The sequence below is a fragment of the Malurus melanocephalus genome, unplaced genomic scaffold (genome assembly GCF_030028575.1).
Source record: "Malurus melanocephalus ecotype Western Australia unplaced genomic scaffold, MMel_1.1 scaffold_98, whole genome shotgun sequence".
Classification (NCBI taxonomy): Eukaryota; Metazoa; Chordata; class Aves; order Passeriformes; family Maluridae; genus Malurus; species Malurus melanocephalus.
The window spans coordinates 2,276,315-2,301,407 of NW_026623330.1; the positions used below are offsets into that span (position 1 = coordinate 2,276,315).

Genomic DNA, 25,093 nt, shown 5'->3' on the forward strand with positions numbered 1-25,093 from the left:
GGGCTGGGATGATGCTGCTGGCGCAGACAGGGGTTGAGTGTTTCACCATTCTCATCTCTGCAGCTGTTTCCCCACTGGCCCAGCCCCGGCATCTGGAGCAGCTCCTCCAAGTCTTTGCTGCCTCAGAAGTTTGGAATTTGCTGTCCTGTCCCGTGGAGGGGCAGCCAAATGCTCTGCACCCTTTCAGCCCCGCTCCCGCAGTGGGGCCGTGCCCAGGGTGTGCTCCCAGCTCTGGGGGGATCAGATCTGCCCCTTCCCACTGCTCCAGCTCTGTCCAACCACAGCACCAGCTCCTGGGCTCTGTCCCCTGCCAGTTCTGAGCCGTGAGTGACAAAGAGGTGCCAGCAAGGGCTCCTGGCTGTKTCTGTGGGATGTGCCAGCCATGGAAATGGGACAGCGCAGTGCCAGGATCTGTTGGAGCTGGTGCTGCAGCCTGGGGCTCACTGTGTGCTCTGTGACCATCTCCTCCAGGGATTCAGCTCAGCAGATCCCATTTCCCATCTCCATCCCGAGCTGGGGACTGTCCAGCAGGAGCAGCTGCCCTGGCACAGCCCTGCAGAACCCACGTGCTCCTTGGTATCGCTCCACACTTCCCCTCCTGATTCATTATCTCTCGTCTTTTCTGCTGCCATTCGGTGTTTCTGTTTTCCTTCACACCCAGATAAGAGCAGGGATTTGAGGTCCTGCATTTGGGGATATTCCAAAAAGRGAAAACATGGTGAGGGCTGTGAACTTGTGCTGGCTCGGACATTCAAGCTCACAGARCTGTGCACAGCTTCTCTGCAATTTGTCTGTTTCTTCCTGGAAACCTTTTTTCTTTTTTTTTAAAGCAACAAATTAGAAATAAAATCCACTCTTTTAAAGTACAGTGATTATTTTTGGTATCGAGTCAGACAGCAGAGCTGTTTCTTGGCCCAGTCACCTCTGAAGAAATGATTGTCACCTTACCTGAACAAAAACTGTTTCTTCATCTGAAYGAGTGGCACCGACTGTGACAGTGATTTAAGGTCTTTAGTGGTGATTCCACGCAAGAAAATATTTTTCACAGTGTGACTTTAAAGTCGACTTTTTTCCCCCAATTACTCTACATGTTGGCAGCAAATTAGCTTTGAGGGAATATTGTGCACATCACAGTTCTCTGTTGATTTATTGGGAAGTCATTTTTGGATCTTTCAGCTCAGTCAGACCAATGACTGACGTTGCTCACGTCTTCCCTTTCTGTGGATTTGAAAGACTTCCTTKTGACAGGGAGGGTGAGATGGAAAAAGAGCAGCCAAAGTAGGAGAAATGATTGGCAAAGTGRTGATATCATTGAGCGTTCAAAGGCTCTGCAAATTGAAGCTTATTAAGCTGACATTTTGTCTTCTATTCRGCACTAATTGGATTCATGCCTGGGTGCATGATGTGGAAGGTACTTAATACCTGAGTGTTTATCATGACAAAATGACAGAAATCGATGTCAGGGGTGCTGTAGATTTCTGTTTCATGGAGAAAACAATATATTTCCAACTGCAATTACATATCTCAGAGTCATTTGTATTCGTGTGTGTGAAAGTCCTAAAATACTGCAAATAAGAGAACTTTGCTCTTGACCCCTAAAATATTGGCCTGATCATGAATGTTCCATTTTCAGGTTTTAGAGTTGTTCTTCAGAGTTCATAAGATCGTCACTGAGGTAGTTTAAAAAGAAAAGGCAAAAAAAAAAAAGGACAAAACCCCCTGACAGTGTTTTCACTTGAAACAGATCTGAAAATCCCACGAAGAGTGAACTCCGTCTTCCACGGGGGTGATACAATTCTTCTAAAGTTGTCTCTGACAGCTTGAATTCTTTTGTAGTCTGTGCTTGCTGCTGTATTGGCATCTGTAAAATGAACTTAGAAAAGAGAAACAGCGGAGAAAGTGATTTTTGGAAAGGCAGCTGCTGCAAACAGAGAGTACACTGGAAGATTTGAAGGAAGCTGCGTGTTCTCCTGCTGTCTTTGGTATCCTTGGGGATTTCTGGGTTGGAGGGCACCATGACCGGTGTGTWACTGTACATCTTCATCTTGGACCTTATAAAGTTGAATTTAGATCTTCAATTAAGCCTCTAGTTTAATGTAAAATTAATATTTATTCAGCAGCTGATGAAAAACAATAAGCTGGTAGAGGAAATTGTTACCTGAACTGCTGTTTCTAAGGAAACGGAGATTGATAATTGCAGAGTAATGTGTTTTTTTTAAAAAAGCCAAACAAAACAGAAACAAGCAAAAAGCCCACAAACAAACAAAAGAAAAAATGCCACCCCAAGCACAAATCAATGGAGTGTGGATGCTCACAGGAATTACTGGTCATTAAGTGACTGATCCAGCTGCCTGTGTGTCCCTGTGAACTCCAGCAGTCCTGGAACTAATGAGATGTTGACAAGCAGTAGTTTAGGGGCTGCTGGTAATTATTTGTATTGCTGGAATCCTCTCGGGGGTCTGGGTCTCTGTTGTGTCAGTGAAAACACGGMACAACAGACAGTTCCTGTCCCAGGGAGCTGATCTCCTAATTGTGCTGTGGGATGCTGGAGCTGGGGGCAGCAGAAGCTCGGGGAGCTGAGATCAGCAKGGTTTTTCGGTTGGTTCCTCAGCAGGTTTGGGCAGGGGTGCAGGAGACACAGCCCAGGAGATGATTTCACCAAAAAATGCCCTTCCAGGATGTGTGTGCAGCACTGAGACATCTCAGTKTGCTGGCTCCTTGCCACGCCTGCAGTGGCTGCTGCTGTTAAAGGTTCCTGTGGCACTGGAGGGAAAAGGAAAAGAGTTTGGCTTAGGTGGGAGAGGAGCACCTGAAGAACATTTTTGTCAAAARATGTTCAAAGTTTGGGACCCCCTGTGATGATTTTATGGTTACAGACACACTGGTTGTTCAGCCTACCCAAGTTTAATAAAAACTGACTGTAAGCTGTGAATTACATGGGTTTCCTTTGGGGAAAGCAAATTTAAAGAATAATTTGTTACTGTATATGTACGTCTTATTGTACAAGCCTATGTGGGGCTTGTAGTGAAACATTATTTTCAGGATGTCTATTTTCCATTTTGGAAGRATTTTATTATATTTATTCAGAATTCTGATGCATCTTTTGTGAGTAATGTTCCTTTAGTTTGTATAATTAATTTGCAATAATAATTTGTTACCTGTTGGATGCTGTTGTTGGGGAGTGCAGAGGGATAGGAGGGAGCAGGACCCAAGCTGTCAATATACCATTGGTAATAGTAGAGAGAAAATACTGATTTTTTCCTGCTGAAATCAGTTTGGGATGCATGAGGGAGTGTTTGTGTATATATATATGTGTGTATGAGTGTGTGTATATGTATTATTGCCCTCTAATGGATAGAGTCTGAATGGCTCAGCTTTGTCTGCTTATATGGGCCTTTAGCTAAACATTATTTTCAGGATGTCTGGGATTTCCCATTTTAGAAGAATTTTATAATGTTTATTCACAATTCTGATGTATCATTTGTGAGCAACMTCCCTTTAGTTTGTTTAATTGATTTGGAATTCTGTAGGAAGTCCCACAGCTTCGAGAAGCGCCTTTTCTTTGTTCTCTGAGGGTTTATTTCAGCATCAACTGTAACTGTTTGAAATCCAACATTTGATTTTGCTATTTTTACCACAGTGCCAAAATAATAACTGCATTTTGAACAGATTTCTGTGCAGTGATGCCATCAGGGCCTTTTGGATGTGTAGATCTTGCTTCTCTTGCTTTATTCCATCCAGRGGATACCAGGGGCATCCAGGACCTGCCAAATTCCTGGGATGGGGATGGAGAAGGGAATGAACTGTTCCGTTCCTGATGGGTGTTCCCAGTGGCTGCTCCACCCCATCCTGCTCTGCAGCTTCCTGGCTGCTCCCACGTGTGGTTTGTTTTCTAGGAAAAGTGGCAAAAGCGTGTAATGGGGCATTAATTCAGACTGAGTTTTCAATTCTACATGAGATTCATGGTCGTGGGCTAATGATGTGTGGCAGGTTAGGCCTTGTTTTGCTTTTTGAATAAAACTGTCTTTGAAGGTGACTTTGGAATGACTCAAGAAGGGCTGCAGGTTAGATGGGAATGGGATTGTAGTTGGTTTTACTGAAAGCACTTGTTCTTTGTTGTGGAATCCAAACTCTGCCATGTTTTTTTCCTAGCAGGGCTCTGTTTTCATGCAATAAATACACGTGGGGCAATTCCATTTCAGAATTATGCTTTTTTTCTCTCTGCAGACAGTCTTTTCCTTTTCAAACTTTCCAAGATTTGCTTTTGCAGTGGCATAAATGTGCAGTGTGTGGGACACACAGCTCACAGCTTCCTTCACCTCCCGCTGCAGATCCAGGAGGAGCAGTGAATGTCCAGAGTGACCTCCCCTCCCTGGTGGGGCTGTTACAGAGTCATTCCTGACAGATACACATTGCAACAAGCCAAATATTCCAACTTCTGAAATCACCTCAGTGTTCAGGGCAGAGCACAACTCATTTCACCCAGCCCTGCTGCAGTACCTCCAACCCGTGCATTTTTAGCTGAGTCCATCACATTTCTATTTATGATCCAATTACAAGCTGAATCGAGGCTGGAAGAGCAGAAGGAACAGCACATTAATCAAATTCCCGTGTAATGACTGTGCTGTCTGTGAGTGATGCTCTGAGGTGTGATCTGAGGCAGGGAACTCTGTGTTGGCTCTTCCTGGCCCTGCCCAGCCCTGGGCTGTACCTGCTCAGCTTGGCAGGAATCCACAAAAAGCTGTTTCAGTGGTGGGAGAGCTTGTTCCTGGCACCAAAAAAAAAATTGTCCCTGTGTTTCGGGCTGCTACATTTTCCACTCATGGGGAAAATAGGAAAAAATTTGCATATGTTAAGAAAGAGATGAAGGATGTTGCAGGAGCATCTTCTCAGCCCAAGATGGGGGCTTTATCTGCATTTCTAAATATTGGTGTTTTTCTTCTGAACACCATGTTTCCTAGCAATATGTTTTTTTCTTTTTTTCCCTCGGAAAAGTTATTTTCCACTTACAATACRTTGGCAGCCATTGTTTGTATTGTTCAGGATCAATCCTGGGATTTTTCTGAATGTTATTTYGATTTGATGACTGTGTTCATCATTGAATTATGAAAGCTCTGATTGTTTAGGGCACAAGAAGGGCACAATGCATTACTGGGTCACATGCTCKCTTAATGCATGCACATTGTGATGGCAGTAGTAATAGCTCCATTAAAGAACAAAAGGTAGCAACACATAGAAGCTCTGGATCTGGCCAATCCCCTCAAATTACCATAAATATTTGAGCAATCTGAATAGTTTTGGACTCTGTAGTAAAAGCTTTCCTGTTTTTTATCTGGCACCGAAGGAATGTGGAATAAAGTATTCATTTAGGGAAGGATAAAAATATGTGTGCTATGCAGTTATAATCATGTGTCATTAATCAGAAAATAGTGCAGAAACTCTGACAAATTAAAAACACAAGGATGTGTCTGCAAGGGCTTTTTCAGTCATTAAAAAGCTGCTTCACCTCTCAGGCAAACTATTTAATGGCAACTCCTTGCTCAGTGTACTGACATCTTCAAAGGCTCTGACATCTGTCGGCCTTTGAACTACCATTAAAAAATATTATCCCATTTCCATTCTTTTATGCCCATTTTTTTAATTATAGTCCTTCTTTCAAGTTAGGAACATGGTTGGTTTAAATGATGCTGTCCTTTCGTTTTCAGCCACCCAGCTGCGGTTTGAATAAATTGATGTAGAATCAAAGGCGGGACTTTAAAGGGAAAAGGTTTGATGGACTTGGACTCCGAACCAGATGAGGTTTTATGATGAAAAGGGTTTAATCCCAGCACAGGCATCGCTTCTATCAGTCGAGCAGTACAAAGCGATTCATATATATAGGTTCACGAGAAATGATCTATTTTTTTTTTCCCCCTATTTTTTTTTTTTTTAAACAGCACAGATCTCTTCAGGACTTGCAAATGTGGCATTAGCTAATATTCAGAGAGCTGATTTCCTTTCATCCACCAGAAGCTTATGATTATAGTACAGTTCTCGAATTGGAAATGAGAGCTGCAACACAGATTTAAAGCTCTGCTGTCTGATTTGTATTCAATATACATGTCACTGCGGGACAAGGCAGTCTAGGCCGAGCTGGTTCAATGAAGGCAAAAACAGTTTGAGCATCTGAAATTCTTGGGGGTGGGAAAGGTACCAATTAATTCCTACCTGCTCTACCTGAGTATTGTGCTGGTGCTTGGTGGATTACTCTCATTGCAAACAAACCTTTGTGATAACCTGGGTATCAGAGGCTGTGGGGAAATGCTYGGGGTTAATCAGTGATGGCTCCTGAAGCAGCAGTTTGTACAGGAGGCAATGTTTGTTTTCCCGTGCCTGAGTTTCAAGGAGGTTTAGCAGATTCAGCCCTGCTATCTCCTTATAGCCACATCCTTCATTAATGTGGTAATTAGGCCTGAGTGTGGGGAAAAGTGAAATCTCCATCTCACAAATGCATCAGAAGCCATTTGTCAAAACTACCATCTCAAAAGTATCCAAGAAACCATCTTCCCTGATCTTTTTGTTAACAAAAATGTGCTACAAAGTCATGATTTCTCATTTTCACACAGTGAGAGTAAAAAATGTGCTACCGAGTCATGATTTCTCATTTTCACATAGTGACATTGTGTCCTTCAGAACAGTGATGCTTTCCAGAGAAGGAAAGCAGCAGATTTCAAAATTTCAGATTTCAAGAGTCTGCAAATTATGTTCCCTTAGAAGGCTGTGCCTTGCTCTTGTACAGAAAGGAGACAGCTCCATTTGGTGTTGTGCCTCCAGCCAAAAGCTTCTCCTTCAAACCCTTCTTGTTCCCTGCCAGAATATTCAGTTTACAGTAATACATTGTTCCTCATCTCTTCATGCAATTTTGGTGTTGTGTTTTGGGTTTGGGTTTTTGTTGGTTTTTTTTTTTTTGACAGAATAGTAAATATAAACATGGACCTGTATAAATTTGCTGGGCTAGTTTATTTTGCTGCTCTTTCCTAGGGTCTGCATGTTTAGTATGTATGTAGATTTTTGTATTTAAGCTGTGTATTAATATTTATTCAGAGTACAGTGGATCCAAAACAGTTGCATAAATAAATCTGAAGAAATTCTTGCCCCGGGATGCAGTGGCCTATTTGTCATTCAGAAAACGAAGTGGCATCAGCTGAATCCAAGGACAAAGCAAGAAGGATGAAAAGGACAGAGATCAACAGAAAGGTGCCAGAGGAAGATACTGAGCCAAAAAACCCTCTCGATTTCARGAGAAGAAATGTTACACGGAGTTTTCTTTTCTTTTGGACAGATCATCCTGTGATGGATCCCATCTCTCTGAGCTGGGGGCTGGAACAGGAGGCTTCCAAAAGGTCTCTGAACTCTGGAGAGCCACTCTGGAGATGGGCGAATTGTAAAGCCAGTGCTGGAGGGTGAAGGTGCAGCATTTATGGCTGATTAATTTTTTTATTTCCATCATATTTAAGTTCCATTAATGCAGTTATTGTAGATTGCTACGTGCCCATTTGAGTGTCGCCATTAAAATTCTGAGCAGAAAGACAGAAGGAAATGAGCCCTTTCCTGGTGGGTCCCTGAGCAGTTTTATTGGAATCATTTTGTTTGTGCAAAGAAGAATACAAAGGTAAACATTCCTTTCATCAGATAAAAGGAGAAGAGAAGGGAGGCGGAATTTTTAATTTTTGTCTCGCTAATCTGTTTCAAAGCCAAAACCAGGGAAAAAGAAACCTCTCTGGATCAGTGTTCCAGGCAAGAGGGCCAGCTCTTAGAACAGTAAAATGGAAAATGTATTTACATTTATCTCGATTTCAACTTGGTGAGTAATCCTTTGGCTCKCCAGTTCTCTGCATTGTTTTGTTCCACGTGTAAGCTCGAGGTTCTTGCCTTTGAAACTCGTTTTGTTGGGGAGGCAGTGACAATAACCAACCTAGATGAAGTTCTGCTCTCTAGCTGCYGTTAACTAAATTGGAATCAAATGTACTTATGTAAATGAAGAAATGGAACTAAGCCCCGTTAATTTGAAGCTCTTTGTGGMGCTGTTCAAGTGGATGTCTGATTTGCTTTCTTTCTTCCCCTCTTTCTTTTTTTTTAAGCCCAGTTTGTAGCTTGAGTGCCATTTACATTAACTGGGATTTAGGCAGCTGACTGGCTTCTGCAAAAGTCCAAATCTGTTTCARTATACTCCTTTGGGGAAAAAAACCCATCAAAATTTGTGTTTTGCTTAATGCCATGTCACRGCAGATCTCAAAAATGTGCTGCTCCTTTCTAGGATGTGAGGCCGATATTTTCAGTGTGACTTTTCTTGTTGGCATTTCAATACCTGTGTATTCCTTGTTTCTTTTTAGCCTTCAGAAATACCTGGCAGAGTTAGTGAACAGTTTGAGGGTTACCGTACCTGTGGAATTGTTGCCTAAGCATGTTTATTTATAGGAATAGGGCAGGCAGACTAATTTTTCATGAATTTTACTGAAAATGGAGCTGAGCAGAAGGTAACTATGGTTCTTCGTGAGTCAACACTTCCATTGTGTTTCAGGGAGTGCTTAACAGGATTTGACAAGACAGAGCAAATGCATTGCTGAAAAGTCCAATCTCATCTTAGAGGGTGCTGGGCTTTCCTGGGGATGGTGTTCAGTGCTGGGGTTGTGGTGAGGGATGTTCTGGGCATGGTTTGGATGCCAGAGGTGAGTGGATTTACCCTCCAGCATCACTGCAAAGCAGTCCCCACCCCAAAATGAGACCCCTGTAACTACWAGATAAGCAGGGTTAGTAGGAATAAACTTTTATCAGATTCATAAACGTTGGAGGCATTTTTCAGAGCATGCTCAATGCTGGAATAACCCGAGTAAAGAATCTTACCAAGGAGGCTTGACCTTTAAAAGCAGCTTAATGCCGTTAAAATGAATGAAATAAATATGTAAGTTAGCAGCTCAGCACCTCCCTTTACAGATCCCAGGGGGTATTTGCAARAGAGATGTCAGAGGAACATTTGCAGAGGTGAGAGAAGTCGAGGTGGTGTGGAGATGGAGTCGATAGATCACTTAATTCCTGGAATGTGGGGATTGAGATCTGACCTCTCTGAGCTGCACTCATTTCACCCTCAGCTGCCACCTGCAGTGCTGATCCTGATATTTTTTTGACCCTGGACATTGATCTGTGGGAGGCTCAAGAGCTGCCCTTCCTTGGGGCTGTGCAGGTGCAGGTGGGTGAGCGCAGCTTTGGTTGGTGTGAGTTTTCCTACAAGACCTAAACGTGATCGTATCCAGCCTGATTTATAAACTGTGAACATTTCACTTATGAATGTCTTAATAACTTCACCCCATCACTGCAATAAAGGCATATACAGGGGAAAAAAAATATATATGTACAGGATATAGGATAAAAATGGCTCCTTTTTCAGAAGTTGTACAATAGCACCAGCGTTCTGGACAGATGTTTTYCCCCTCAAGAATCTTTTCAGTATGCACAGAATGCTATATAAGCATGCAATAAAATGCATCTCTGGGTGTTGAAGCTGGGATTTCAGTGTTTCCAGGAAATCCTATATTGCTGACAGGACTGTTTGTAATGGTGGGGGTTGTAACTTCCATGGTTTCCCTTGGAAGAACTTGCACAGCCCCATGCTCTTGGAATTATTTATTTGTAGAAATGGCACAGGTAGACTAATTTTTCATTAATTTTATTGAAAATGAGAGATGAGCAGAAGGTAACTGTGGTTCTTTGTGAGTCAACACTTCCATTGTGTTTCAGGAAGTGCTTAACAGGATTAGAAAGACAGAGCAAATRCATTGCTGARAAGTCCARTCTCATCTTARAGGGTGMTGGGCTTTCCTGGSGATGATGAACTTGGGAACTGAGAGAGRGGAACAGCTCTTAGGAACTGAGCCCAACCTGCTGGTCATTGAACTGTTGTTCATTTTCACTTCATTTCACACCATTTCATTTATCTGCTCCCTTAAATACCACATTTATGGGCCTGTTCCTACCCAAAAGGCATTTAAAGCTGACAGTGTAATAGATTGTGCTGTGAAAGCTAAATTGCTGTTTATTACTTATCCCTGCTAATTTGTGCTCTGCCACATCATTACCCTGTGAGAACGTGCCACTGGTTTTCTCTGCAAGTGAAATCTCATCTTTTAAAGGATTCCTAATATTGACAAATTGCTGATTTTACGAGTCACAAGAAAGAAAGGAGAATAAATTCTTTACATATTTTAATTGAAATTGCTGTGGTGTAGAAAATATTTTTTAATATAGCTGTTTAAATGGACATGATTGAGTTCATTACAAAGGAGCCACAAATAGCTGCCAGCTGGCTGAGCTGGAATTCCTTTGGCATGGAGAAAAGCAGGTACACTKGGCCCAGTGAGTCACATTCAGTAGGATGATTTGTGGACAAAAAGATCAGAGAGCCACTAGGACCATGCCTGGCCCTTGGTTGGCAGGGTCCAAAGGGTAAAAATCATGAGGATAATGCCTCAAAACCACGATAAGATCAGTTATGAGAAGGATTGTTGTGACTTGCAGAAGCTGCAGTAGAAAAACTCATTAATATAAACTGATTTTGTTCTAAACACAAATCAACATTGTTCACATTTGAAGTTCTTACAGCTACACTTCTTTCCTAAGCTTAGAGCTGCAAATATTTGTTTATTTTTCAGAATTCTTTTATGTTAAATGCATTGGTTGTTTTTGTGATGGCAGAGAGACTCATATGATGTTTCCCAGCATTTTGATAAAGCTTTGTTTACTCACAAGAAAGCTGAAATCATTCAGATTCCCACTTTTRACAAATAATCCCCTCTGAGGTGTTTTTCAGTAAATGTGCTGGACCAGAACACTCCATCCACCTCTTCTGGGGCACTGCACTGACCAGGGGTAAAAAGGGACTCATTGTCACCCCGAATCACTGGGTATTTCTGCTTCATTCCTCCTTTTCCCTTCAATCCTTCATCCTCAAAGTGAGATTTGTTTTTACTCCTTACTGCCCTTCCCTTGACTGGACAGTTCGCTTTCAAAAATAACCTCGTGCCCAGTAACAAATGTTCTGGGTATTCATCCATCACTATCACCCCACAGCAGTGACACAGAGAGACCAATGTCCCTTTTAGAGGGGTCCAGCTGATGGTTTCACWGCACACTCTGCTCATTTTAGTGTTCTCCAGAGGAGGAAATGCTGAGAAGGCTTTGGCACACTGAGGCAGCAGCTGAATGTCTGTGGGTCCAGTAGAAATGTGGATCCAGTAGGGCTGTTGCTTACAGGCTGATATTTGAGGTTGTTGTCCTAGAAAGGATCTTTGGGATCCTCCAGCCCGATCCATGCTGCTGCTCAGAGGTTCTGGGGCTGTTTGTTATAGGTTTTTTTTTTTTTTAAATGTTACATGAACACAGCAAATTGAGCCCTGTGCAGTCATCTCTGACTGGAGCCAAGTGTAGAAAATTCCTGAAACTGAGTTTGAAGGGTTGTCAGGAGCCCCTTGAGGAGCTCAGGGGTGTTGAGCAGTGCTGCTCTGTTCCAGCAGAGTTCTGAGTGCTCCAGCAGGGCAGAGCAGTGAGGGTTGTTGAGGTTGCTATCGAGGGTTATTGAGGTTGCTATCGAGGGTTTTTGAGGTTGTTATTGAGGGTTATTGAGGTTGTTGTCAAGGGTTATTGAGGTTGTTATTGAGGGTTATTGCAGCTTCATCTGCTGAGGGATCTCAATCACTCACTGTCAATCTGCAGCAGCACCTCAGTGCCTCCACATCTGAGCCCTGGGCAGTAAATTTGGGGTGCATTTCATCTGAACTCCCCACTGTCTTGTTTTTGAGGCTCTGGAATGCCCTGGATGCTGCAGCTGATGGGTGAACGTGGTTTGGTGTGTGATGCCCTGTGAGGAGGGAGCAATGAGCTCTGTGGATTCCATCTCTGTGAACGTGGAGATCCCATCACACTCCAACCTCTCAGAAACTCATCCAAGGAAATGCTCCATGGGGTGAAGCAGGAGCTCCTGGAAAATCAAGGGAATTTGTGTTATTATTGGTTTTAATTAGACTGTAGTCGTTTGTTGCATTTCTCATCTCTGTTACTGGAGCAGAGTTTCAGACATCAGCAACAGATTTTAATTTAAGCTTTTTGCCAACTTTATATTTTCTTATGCAATTTACTTTTTAAAATTGAGAGCACATGTTTTCCTTCCAAATAACACGCAGGGCATTTATTGGCATTTTAAATAGGCCAAAGTGAGTGACCAACCTTCTTCTTTTTCTTTCAAGTCTATTTTTTCCCTACAGGCAAATTGCTGTGGGCTTATGACCCACCCTTTTTATGACACTATTTCAGCACAGATATTCTTAGTTAGAATTCAAAGTTATTTCTTTGAAACAGAAATAGAAATCACCACCTTGGCCAGCAGTTTCTTCATCTAAGGGGCATACAAGTGTGTCATATAAACTTAGATGAARTCTCTGCTCTGTCAGTTTGTGTATTTTTGCTCCATTTGGGGTGCTATAAACCGGTGTTGTCTTTCTATTTGTTGTCCTGTGTGTGGATTAAAAGTCATTTTATAAAATGCTTCCTTGTTTGGGGCCATCYTGGGAATTGCTACGAACTTGGGCATCCTTTCTAAAATAGACACRGATCTCTCTCATTTCGTGTGCTCGTACCCACACAACCGAAATAGAGACTGCGACACTTTGATCCAGAAAAGGCAGCAAGTGGCAGGAACATTGTGGCCCTATTGCATACTGTGAGTCTTTATTTCTTCTGTTCATTCCTCTTTTAGCACAATAATAATTTGCTCAGATGGGGTGTTTAAGGGGTGTTTTTCTCTTGTGCTTGAGTTGTTGTTCTGACCATGCAAAACCATTCCCAAATGGAGATTTGGGCAGCCAGAGGAGAATTTGAAAAATCAGGACTGAGAAAGGGGATTTGGTGTYGCAAAGAAACCATCCTGCCCTCGGATTTGCAGCCTGAGGAGTGAGATTTTGTAACTTCAGCCTTTATTTTCCCACAGAATCGTTAAGGAAAGACAGTTGCTCATAAGTTTTACATTTCACGGATTTTTCGCAACTGAGAATTAAGTCATCTTGGGGCTTTTTTTTTTTCCCTTTTCCCCTAATTTGCCTACATTTAAGTCTAATAATAGTTTATTAAACCTGGCATGTGGACTAGCAGAGTCTTAGTGCTGGAAAGTTGGGGATTCATTTCCTGCAGCACTTGGGAGATATCCGTGTCACACCAACTTGTCTCAGGCGCCGAGCGGTTCGGGCGTAAGCTGCTTCTGCCACTGACTTTGTTTATGGGAAAAACTAATCTGCCTGTGAGAACTGGACTTATTTGAAAGTAATTGACAAGAACTGTGTCTGTGATCCCCAATATAAGCTTTTTCCAGTCACTTTGGAGAGATTAGATGTCTCTTAACATCATCTTACTCGCAGTGAAGTTGCTCCAAAGGGACTCCTTTAATCATATTAGTTKCGCTGCCATCACCCCGTCTTCAGAGCCTTTCTTCTTCCCTAATAGAACCAAATCTGCTTTTGCCATCTATTAGGTCCAACATTAATGCTCCTTTGCATATTAATTCCCGTWACTTTACCTATAACATTCAGCTCACTCTCACTGTCCCCAGTTTTGCTCACAAGGCCAGGAGCTGTTACTGTCTCCTTACAGAAAACACTGGATTCTGTTTCCTTTTCTAATGTTATTGTATAAGAACCATTGAATAAAGAATTAAATAAAGCCTAAAGGGTGTAACAGTTGAGTCAGGAATTCGCCCAGTCTTTATTTTGGCTTGTAATGTCATTTATGAATGAGTTTTCCCTGTGTTATGAAAACTTAAGTCTGATTTCTTGTCCTAAATATTTTAACAAACTTTTTAGGGAACTTCTAAGCATTGTAGTATTTTAGTTTCACTTATGTWTGGTCATTGGGGGTGTAGTTAAAGGAAGCATTTTATTTTAAAATAGAAAGAGGGGTGAAAAAAATGTGGGAAAGTAGGGGAATGAGCTTTCAGAAAGAACTCTCACAGATTAAAAGATAATTGTGACTATTCCAGGCAGGACTTGCACTGGGGCAGCTGTTAAAAACCCCAAATTGTGTCTGTTTGGAGCTCAGACCATATCACCCATCAGCAATCCTTATCTCCRTGGAGTCAGTGCTGCTTTGGTTCAGGAGAAGCCAGGCAGGCTGTCATGTCCCTGTGATCTGGAGATGAAATCATTTTCCAAAAGAATTACACAAGTCCATTTTGGATTCTAATTATACCCTGGGACGCGCTTTCCATTTTTAGTCTGTGTACRGATTTCGGTGAGAAATTAAACATGTGCAGAGGAAAAGCTCAGGGAAGGAAGGAAAGGATCTAGTGCAGATTACAGTATATGAACCACATGTTTGAGATGATGCTGATAACGCTGAAATACGTGGCCTGTGCAGAGCTCTGTACACAAATTTTGTGCTCAATCCTTCCCCACAGCCTTACCTTTGACACAGCAGGGACTAAAGCCAGCRGGTAATTAGGAAAGCATGGAAGCAAAACAAGTTTCTGAGATGGTTACTATTATTTAATCCATTATTTAATCCATTATTACAGCTGAAGGACAAGCTGAAAGTTCGAAGGGAGATGATGTCTTTTATTACACCCTATAGTTCAAACAGCTTGGAAAACAGGCAAACTTTCAAGCCTTGATTTTTTTTTTTTCCTCCCTTAGATCACAGTATTTATAGGAATCTGTCTTGGGAGATTAATGTGCGAGGCAATAGRTCTGATAGTCACTCAAATCCCAACTTTGGTCGGAAACAAATGTTTCTTTTTCRAAGTTTTGTTGTCATGTGGTTCTCAGAGGCTGCAAATAGATGGTTTAGCTGAGAACAGGACAGTGTATTAAAAATGTCTGAAGAAGAAAAATAGCAGTTGGAGAGAAAGACCAGTTCAGAGCTCCAGAATCAGGACAGTAGGAGCTTTATATATACACTGCTTTTCCTCAGATTTTCTTATGAAATGTTTAATAAGCTTGAGCTGAATCACCTGCATTTGTTGGGTAGAACATGAATTTTTTTGGTCTCAGTATTATCACATCCTCTGTGAAAGAATCCAGGCAACTGCAAAGGGAGGAGWAGGGGGGAAATCATGTGTGAATTTTGTAGTGAAAGTGCTCATTCTCAGAATTATATTTATGAATGAAGAGATCCATGTGCTTCCAGTGTCATACCTCACCTGTAAAGACAATGCTTTATCTCCCAAATTTGATGTTTCTGTACTTCAGTGAAGAACCTGCAGAAGAAATGGAGTTAGAAAAGTAACCAGGGACAGTTGTATGAGAGAGTAATCTGTAGTAATGTGTGTGCCTGCTCCTGTTKTAAAATGTGAATTCTGTATAAATATTATTAACACAGTTCTACCCTTGTCCCTTTGCTCCCTCCCTTTGGGGGCTGCCAGTGATTGATCAATGATTGATGATGCCCTGGAACCTCATTAGAAGGCACCAGGACATTTCTTAAGGATGAAAAAAGAAAGCATGGATAGGATATCTAGTGATTGTATGCCACAAACTAAATTTCTCCTTAAAAAGATGAGATTTTTGGATTTGATTGATTGTATGCCACAAACTAAATTTCTCCTTAAAAAGATGAGATTTTTGGATTTGATTGATTGCCACAAACTATATTTCTCCTCCAGAAAGATAAGATTTTTGCATTTGATTGATTGTATGCCACAAATTAAATTTCTCCTCTGAAAACGTGCATTTTACCAATGCTTTGGGCAGGAGGAACTGCATTTATCTGTGTGCACAAAGAGGCCAGGAAAAGAGACAGAGCATCCTTTGAGCCTGCTCCTGCCCCAGCCTGGCAGAGCAAACCAAAAGGGTTTTTTGTCGTGAATTTGGGTTTTATCACTGTTTCCATTCTTCCTCTCAGATGATCTCTGATCTGGAGGACCAAATCCGCATTCTGAGGGAAGAACTGATCCAGGCCAACTCCCTGAGGGACCAACAACTGCTGAACCTGAGCCTCCAGAAGAACGAGGAGATGAAGGCAGCAGTTCGGGACAAGGAGGTGGCACTGAGCAGTCTGAAGATGGAGATGGAAAATGCCATGTTAGAGCTGAAAAAGAGGCACCAGGCAGAGACAGAGGCAGCCTTGGACAAGGTAAGAGATTGCCAAAAGCAGCTCCAGCAAAAGGGGAGCAATCACCCCAAAAATCAGCTGAGCAAAGCTTCCCTGAGGAAAAATGTTTGGGTTGAAAAAACTGATGTAMACCATGGGATGGCAGAGTCCCAACATGAGTGTGGGATGTTCTGGGGTGAAAAGCTTGGCTCTGGACACCCTGGGGCTGGGCAGCACCTCCAGCAGGGGTGGAAGGTGCCARTGAGGTGCTCAGGAGCCACGGGACTTTAAAAACACAGGAATTGCCCAGGTAAATTCAGCCAGGAGCAGGCTGGTCTTCCTTTGCTGGAACAGAGAGTAGAAAGGGTGGWTGTGCCTAAGCCAGGCTTATCCTGCCTCAAAAAGAGGGCGAGCTCTTAAAGAGGAAAAAACTCAAGCTCAAAATGCAAAGGAAATTGTGGCTGGTTGCTCATGATGGTCTGATTCTGCCTGTGTACACCCCTGAGAATGGACTCTGGGTAAGATTTGAAAATAGAAATGAACATTTTTCACRTTCATCAAGGCTTTCCTCCCGTTCTGTTCCACAGGGTCCCACGTCTGTGCTTGTCCTCGGACCCACGCCTTGAATTGAAGTATTTCCCCCTTTTAGGGAGCTAAAACATGCAAGTTGTATTTCAAAAACTAAACTAAAAAAAAAAAAAAAACCCTGCTTAACATTTCTGGTAGACTCTGTGTGTGTGTAAGCAGCTCGTTGTTGAAATATCTTTCCTACATTGCATTAAGGCACTAAATCACCAATTTTCTTGCRAGGGGATGTGCAGTGGCACAAATTAACAATCTGCAGAGAATGTTGGAGCAGCCTTTGTGCAAGTGACATTTCATTTACCTGCGTCAGGTTCTTGSTCTGTGATTTTAAAGAGCATTCGGGGGATTATGCTGGAAATCAGCCAGCCTGAAGCCATTAAAATGGCTGTGATCAACAATTCAGAATCTTTTCTGAATGTAAGGAAAGCTCTGCTTGGCATAATTATTTAAAGCCAAGGTCACAGAAAGTATTTAAACCTTTGAAATTCATCATTAAAGGATTAATTTTAACTCAGGAAGACATTGTCATTTTTGCTTAAAAATGGAATTTGAATCTCAATTCTTTTCTTTCTTTGATCTTTTTTTACATGTGTAGTATAGCAAAAGAAAAGTTAACTTCTTTACATCCTCAAATTAAAGTTACAAATAATCCTTCACAGGGCAGTATCTTTAATAGCCTTGAATTGTCATTTCTGTCAGAAATACTGGTTTTCTTTAATTTGCTAGATTTTTTTCCTATTTTTCAAAAAAAATTGCTAATTTGAAGCTATATTAACTGCTATTGTATTTTTTTTTCTTTAACCTACTTCCCTATTTTTACCCTAATCTGAAGAGCACATGTTGAACAAAAGATAGGAGGGGAACAGGAAAAAGTATCTCTGTTGAAAAGTCTTTCACAGGCATGTGAAAATACCTGGCATTACCTTCAAATCTCCATTCCTTATTCTGTTTCACTGCTGTCTTGCAAATGCAGAACTGTGGAAATTGGCCACAAAATCCAAAACTCAAAGTAGCTTAGAAGGCAAACTCCATTTAAAGCTCAAAAATAACAGTTTCAGCTGATTTAGTTTGAATCTTGATCCTATTGCAGTGCACAGAACTTTGATGAAGATGATTTTATCCAAGAGGGTTTGGGGAAAAAAACCATTTTAATTACAGCATGAGCCTTGAACCTTGTTTTTTTGCAAAAACTTGGTATTTTTCTACCAGATCTTGTTACCTTGAAATTTAGGACAATATGAGAGAAARGTTTGTTCTCTAAATTTAATTTTTTTCATACCAATGCTGTGAAGCTTGCTTAAAAATCCARTGGGAAGCTGAATTTTGCAGTTTAGCCATGGAACATCTGAGTGCCCAGATTTTGAGAAGGTCACTCTGTTGTCAAGTGGAGGATCCCATTCCTTTGTTAATAATGTTGATTTCTGTGTGGATTGCTCTGCGTCGTTGTGGGCTGCTGTTAATGTGAATGTGAGGAAATGCAAAAGAAATTATTCATATTTAGGGACAAATAAAGCAGAAATGGGTGGAAGGAGATCCAGGATTCCTCTGGCATTGCCCTCCCCATGGTCCTGCTGCCCTGGAGTGGGAAGGAGAAGAGGGAAATTCCTCATTGCAGGCACAGTGAACATTCAAATATTTATTGGGATTTGTAGACAGCTTTTCAGTATTCAGGAATACATGATTTACTGAAGTCTTTCATTTTCTGTTGCTTAAAAAACTTGGCTTTAATCTAGGGCATTCCTTATTGTAACCTTGGTTCCTGAGCATTCCTGTTACACTTCAGGGTTCCTCAGGATTGGTGACTTTTGGAGATTCCTGGGATGTTGTTAGGATTGTGAATGTTTTTTTCCTGTAAGGTCTGGATGTGTTTTCAGTCTTTTCTGTGCACACCTCGTCGAGCTGGCTAGAATTTTCAGGTCATTTTTCTGCAGAGTGTTTTGCCCTATTAGGATGAAATTGTTCCCTGTGAGGGTGGCGAGGCCATGGCACAGAATACCCAGAACAGCAATTTCTTCTGCAAGCATTCTGTGCCTTCCACGAGTTCCCATTTTTGAGCCCTGTTCCTCCACCTCGGGTTCTTCTCTACCAACTCCACATTTCATTAACACCAAAAGCTGTTCCATCTTTGTCCCTGGGAGCTCCTGAGTGCTGGATGTGATGGGATCTTTGATCTGACACCTTTCACTTCATTAAGGAGCTCTGAAGCCACACTCACTGATAACTTTGCTCGTGGGGGCACTCAGAGGAGCTGTTGTCACACTCATGGCAGGGATTCCCTGTTATTTACAYGGGGGCAGATTGGTCAGCCATGAAATGGGGACGTGCATTCTTCCCCAGTGCAGTGATCTCATTAAATTGTGTCTGATTGTGCTGCAGATCTGTGTTTGTGTCCTCACTCACTGCAGTCAGGATCTCCACCAGTTGTGCCATTTTAAAAAAACATTCATTTGAGTCTTTTACATCAATTATTTAGCTTAGGTCCCAGCTATGAATTWTTTAAAGAGCCTCCAATTCTTACCCAAAAGAGTTGGATGTTTCCCAAGTTTTAATTCTTTTTCATTATAATCCAAGAACGATTGTCTGTGATATTATCTCTGTGTTCCAGGGTAGTAATATTTTTATTGCTTTTGTTTCGTGGAGTCTGTGTACATTAAATTACTCTTGGTTCTTGAACGTTTCTGACGCAGCAATAGTGATTCACCAACTAATGGTAATAAAAATGAGCGGAGCACTTTGGCTTTGTTGGAGAAAATCTAGCAAAACCAGAAACGTGATGCCAAAAGATCAAGTAAAAGCAAAACACAATTGCCAAAAGAGCGAGAAGAAAGAAATATATTTCGAAAAGAGAAAAGGTTTTTAATGTGTTTTAGCACAAAAAGTGCAGATTATTTAATCTGTTTTGATAGCACCTTTCAACAAACCTTTTTGAAACTGGGTTCCTTTGTGGAGTGTCCCTTTTTGCACTGCTCCTTCTGATTCCTCAGAGAAAAAGTGAGATGATGGTGGAGCAGGAACATGGTCACAGGAATTGCATCATCCCTCAGGGGAGCTGTTTGGAGGAGTCTTCAGTCAGCAGAGCCAAACATGAAGAAAAAGATGGTAGAATCATCGCAGGGATGTTTAATTCTAATGACACTAAATGGAATTTATGGCCCTCTCCCTGCTGGAGGTGTTTCAAAGCAAGAGCTGCAGTTATTCACAGTTACTCTGCCTCTGTCTCCTTTAAAATAATAATAAAAAAAAAACTCAGAAGAAACAAACCAGAAAGCAACAGGTCAGCTGTCTGCTCATCAATTGAATTTATAAATCTGGTTCCAGAGTTAGGAGCCAAAAGAAATTGGTGTAACTGTCACTGTGGGGGAACAAAATGTGCAGCCATGAGCACCAGGCTCACTTTTTAATATCTTCATTAATGTCTGAAGGGAGATCAATATCATTATGTGCATTCACAAATAGCACCAAAGGGTTAAAAATCCAAATTATTGAAGCGATGCTGTTCAGAAATGAGAAGCAGGCAGGAGCTAAGTGATAGATTGTGACAAAATACGGAATTAAAAAGATGGCTTTCAGCAGGGTGAGGACTGATATGATTAAAATTAGAGYTCGGTCATGTGGCCCATCCTTCATCACACTTTACTCCTATCCTGTCATATCAATCATAGCTGGGTGGCTGTTCAAGAAATTTGCCTGGGTTTTTTAGGGTTTGATGGTTTTTAACCAACTGATAGCAATCTAAAATATCTGTTGAAGAAGCATTCACAGGTGGGGTTATTTTGAGATCTTTGTCTCCTCTTTCTTTTTCAAGTCTGTGTCCGAACACCCCTCCCTGTCCTGTGGCACATGGGCACTTGCTGCTTTTTCTCAATTCTGTAACTTCCATGAGTTATGGAGTGCATTCATGAGATCAGGAGTCAGAAAACCATGGAGCTGGTAGTGGATGAGGTGAATGCTGAGGTTTTGCCAGTGGCAGAACGAGTGCTGTGGTTATTTTTTCAATCATTTCCCGAGCCTTTCTTCCCTCTCCAACCAACCTGTAACACCCMGACTTTATCTTGTAATGCACAATTGCTTATTATTTCAGCTTTATTAGATATTTTTTAARGCCTAATTGAATCATGACCTCATTTTCTCCCTTTTTTTTCCCAATATTTTGTGCTTTGGAAAAGGCTGATTGCTTGTAGGTACAGTTTYCTTGAATTTACCAATTTTCCTTATCCTTACATCCCTGTGTATGGGGTAAGATAAGGAAAACTTTGGCTGTTTTCCAGCGTGGTGCTGACTGTAATGTGAGTTACTGGTGGTACTTTATATTTTTAACAACTCTAAGTTCATTCTTAGATTTGTTCAGTTATTGAACAAGTTCTGGGTTCCTGGGCAGCTGTGACAGGACAGATCCCACCACTGATTCCCCAATCCTGGATCCTCCCTGCAGCCATCCCTGCGGGTTCCCTGTGCTTCTTCCATGGCTTTGGTCATGCAAACAACAGTAACTGCTGTTTTTTACTTGAAATTAGAAGCAGAAATCTCTCCTGCATCCCATGCTGTGAGCTCCTCATCCTTATTTGCTTGGAAGTTTCTGGAGTGATGCATCCTTTGAACCATCTTGAGTGCCCCAAACCCAAGAGTCAACACGAGCCACTGCAAAAGGTGCCCCATGGAATGTGTCCATCACATCCCTGCTTAGGTCAGCACAGTAAAAAAATCAATTTTCCAAATAGTTTTGTTTAGAAAAAAYGCTCAGTGACCAAGACCAAACTAATACAAAACATAATAACTGCGTATTTGAATTCTGGCACGATTTGAAGACGTTGTTTACRCTCATTTGCTCTTTCTTCACATCATTATAATAGAGACAAGCTGCAGGTGGCTTTTTTCTTCTTCTTTTTGGAGGAGAAGGAGTGTTTGGGAARTAGGGAAGGGGTAAAACAACGTTATTAGTCCTTCAGAGTCATTAATAGGAAGAAAGAGAAGTGTTTCGAAAGGACTTGCTTACAGCTGCAGAACATGTCACGGAGTAAAACCCACCTTCATTAAACGGGTGAGAAAGAATTCTAATTGTTTTGAAGTTCTTATGATCAGTCTGCATGTGCTTCATTGTAACGTGATACTAAAGTGCCTCAATTATGATTTGTATATTTTGGTGCCAGAAGGGTTTTTTTTCTTATGCTAAATTATTAAGTTCTGTCAGCTGCTGGGCTGTCATATAGAGATACAGTAAATCACATTATATTTTGTCATGGATTACACAGAGCAATAAATTTGGGAACAGAGATCAAAGTAGTTTCACAATCACATCTGAGTGTAGGAGGGGTGTTTAACTTGTAGAAAATCTGATTTAGGTGAAACTGTTGCAGTTCTTGTGTGAATTTGAAATGAATTTGAATGTTTGCTTGAAAATGAATAAGGTACAAATCCCCACAAGAGTTCTCCTGTATTTAGTTCAGAGGAGTTAATTCTGACCTACAGCTGCAGGACGGAGAGCAGATAAATAATTAAACATTGGGAATGTTAAGAGCCTCGCAATGTCTTATTTATGTTTTTAATTGCTTTGATGATTGTGCAATATATTCCATTTTCTTTTTAATTGGGCCTTTGYCGGACTTGGGAAGTTTCTCCTTGGCTCCGGGAAGTTGTCGCTCTTCTGGGGRAGCTTTGTTGTATTTAAAACTACAAAAAGTAATCCAGCATAATCTTGCTAAGKAACACTGATGGCTTCAGATCATAGATTTGTTGGGGGATTTGGTCTTTTTTCAGTGCCTGTCTTTCCAAGTGGAGRAGCTTAACTTTGCTGGGCTCTCATTTAATGATGTAATTCATAATACCGAGTTAACTCAGTGATACTGAGTTAATTTAGTGGCACAGAGTTAATTTAGTGGCACAAAGTTTSTCCTTTTGTTCCCAAGTTTTCTAGTATTTACTAGCAAAGATTCTGTCTTAAAATGATACATATGTAGAACTCTTTCCTACTCATTGTTGTCTTAATAAATGCTTGTTATTGCCACAAAATTCAACTTAAAATTGCAGTTCAGACTCTAAAAAACAAAGATCTCATTCTTATSCATTGATAATTCACTCAGGAGCCTCAAAGTCTCTCCTTRGCWAAAATCAAGGMGTGTGARTTTAGCTGATAAATAATGATAAAGTGCCTGGGCCTCGGAAATCTTCAATTCCTGAAAGAATCGTGGTTTCTAAAGCTCAGATTAAATAATCTTTAACTGAGAGTTGAGTCATGGATCAGTGTCACATCTCGGGACTGTGGCCTTTTATTTGTGGAGGACATGAGTGAATCTTTGACTTGAGTCTTCAGAGATGTTTCACAGCCTCTCCCCTCGTGGGTTCAGTGATGTTTGGGCACCAGAAACATCTGGGCCTGAGTGATTCTGGAAATTTCTTTGTGTCAGAGTGGGCAGAGCCCAAGAGGAGTGAGRTGCCTGATATTTCTGATTGATAAAGGCAGCTTGGCAAAGTTCAGATAATTCCTCTTGGGTGCATGTTTTCTTTGTAAAAACTCCAAAAAAGAGCATGCCACCACTTTTGATAGAATGCCTTAAACCCAGTTTAAATACCCATCTTTCTTGAGTTGGACAGAGCAGAAAAAAATCAGGAAATATCAAAAATGGTAATCCAGGAATGTATTTGTGATTTGGGGACCCTGAAGTGGAGAGCATTGCAGTCTCCACATCTTCACCAGGTTTACTCCATCTCATGTGAGTGTTGAGCTGTAGGAGGAGTYGTGCCATGATATAAAAACTGACCCAAAAGTTGGCATAAATGGGAAATGGATGAGAAATCCCAAACCAAATGCCCGCTGTGATGGATGGCAGATGAGAGGCAGTGAAATCTGTTATGATCATTTCAATCTCTTCATCTGTAGGAATCTCTGTCACCACCAAACACAACACTGATTTCACTGATAGTCATCTCTCAGATGATTGATGAGAGTAAATAAAAAAAAAAATCATTAATCTTTGTCTGTGCTGTCCGTGATCCCAGCCCAGAGCTTATCTCACCTTTTGGCAAAATGTCCCAGCACAGCTTCAGATTAAACCCCAATTCTGTGCCAGCCCTTTAAGAGCCTGGTGCACTCACCAGAATTGCCTTCTAGAAAGGATATTAAACAATTCAGGTATTAAACAACTGCATATGGCAAACCCAGGCTGTTTTTCTGGTTTTAAATCCTTGTCTTTATGCAAGGCTGGTATTTTAGGCCAGTTTGTTTTAAATAAAGTGCCTGGCTGRCAGCAATATCGACTGGGAATCAGCATTAGGGATGCTCAATAATTTATTGAGATGCTCAATAAATCCACTGAGATGGAGGTAGTAAATAATTACATCCTGGTGTAAGGCTGGTGTAACTTGGGCATCAACCACCCTGCAGCCAGTCCCACAGAAGACTTTCTGGGAGAGTTCAATGTGTTTAATTCCTCTGCATAATTTCAGAATTGCTAGAAATACTYTGTTGGTTTAAATGAAAAGTGTGGAACTGAGAGTTTTCCTAAGGCACAGTTTGCAGGAACTCTTTCTCAGTGGGCCCCCATTAAGCGTGGAATTGCAGCGTGCTGCAGAAAGGCAATTCTCTGTGCAGGTACTGTCAAAGCCATTTCTATTCATTCTTGGCTTTTTTTTCCCAATGAAAAGTGCTTCACACATGAATGAGAGGGKTTTTTTTTTCTCCCAAAGATGTATGTTTAATGAAAAAAAAAATAAAAAGGAAAAGATTTGTAGACCTCCAAAAGTGAAATGTAAAATAGAATATTAATAGGATTTTGGGATTTCTATCATTCATTTTCAAAACCCTTGAAGTCATTTGGTACTTGGCTAATTATTCTGTTAACATCATTTTGGGTATTCAACTATTTTTAATGGTCTTTTGGGTGGTTCAGATTACATATTTGAACTGGTGTGCTATTTTCACTGCTGAGCAGAGATCCAGCTTTCATTTTTGTGTGATTGGTGGGGAGAGCAGCAGAAAGAACAGGAATATTGGGGTAGGGAGTCACYCACTGTCAGTATTAGAGACACATAAGGAAAATACATGTTTCAGGCTTTGAGCAAAATGGAATTTTTATGTACAATCAGATGAACTTTAAAGGTGATCTGCTGATCTCTGAAGYTTAAAGAGATATTGTACAGAGGGTTTTAACATCCTTAATAACAAAGATTGCCACCGTTAGCCGTTCTGAAGGTCATTTTGTTCTGACATCTATCAAATTACACAATCTTGAATTTTGCTACAAAGCATAATGCTGTCAAACTTAAAATAGAAATATTCCAGAATGTGGAGTGGTGTGTTGTTTTTGAGGTAAATGGGCCCCATTTACATTCGTTCTTTGATGTTAAATTCCTTGCTGCACATCAGAGAACAGTTGCTTCTTCCCTGGAGCAAGTTTTCTTTCTTCTTCTT

The 25,093-nt window shown here is 41.2% G+C and overlaps 1 protein-coding gene across 1 annotated transcript in view; it reads left to right on the top strand.

The window, feature by feature from the left end:
* CEP112 (centrosomal protein 112) overlaps positions 1–25,093 on the top strand; it is a gene marked incomplete at its 3' end in the record, with an annotated part of 109,928 nt that overhangs the window by 76,082 nt on the left and 8,753 nt on the right. The window contains exon 21 of the mRNA XM_057368807.1: positions 15,916–16,146. Within this exon, the coding sequence (XP_057224790.1) occupies positions 15,916–16,146 (231 nt within the window). The remainder of the gene's footprint in view (positions 1–15,915; positions 16,147–25,093) is intronic.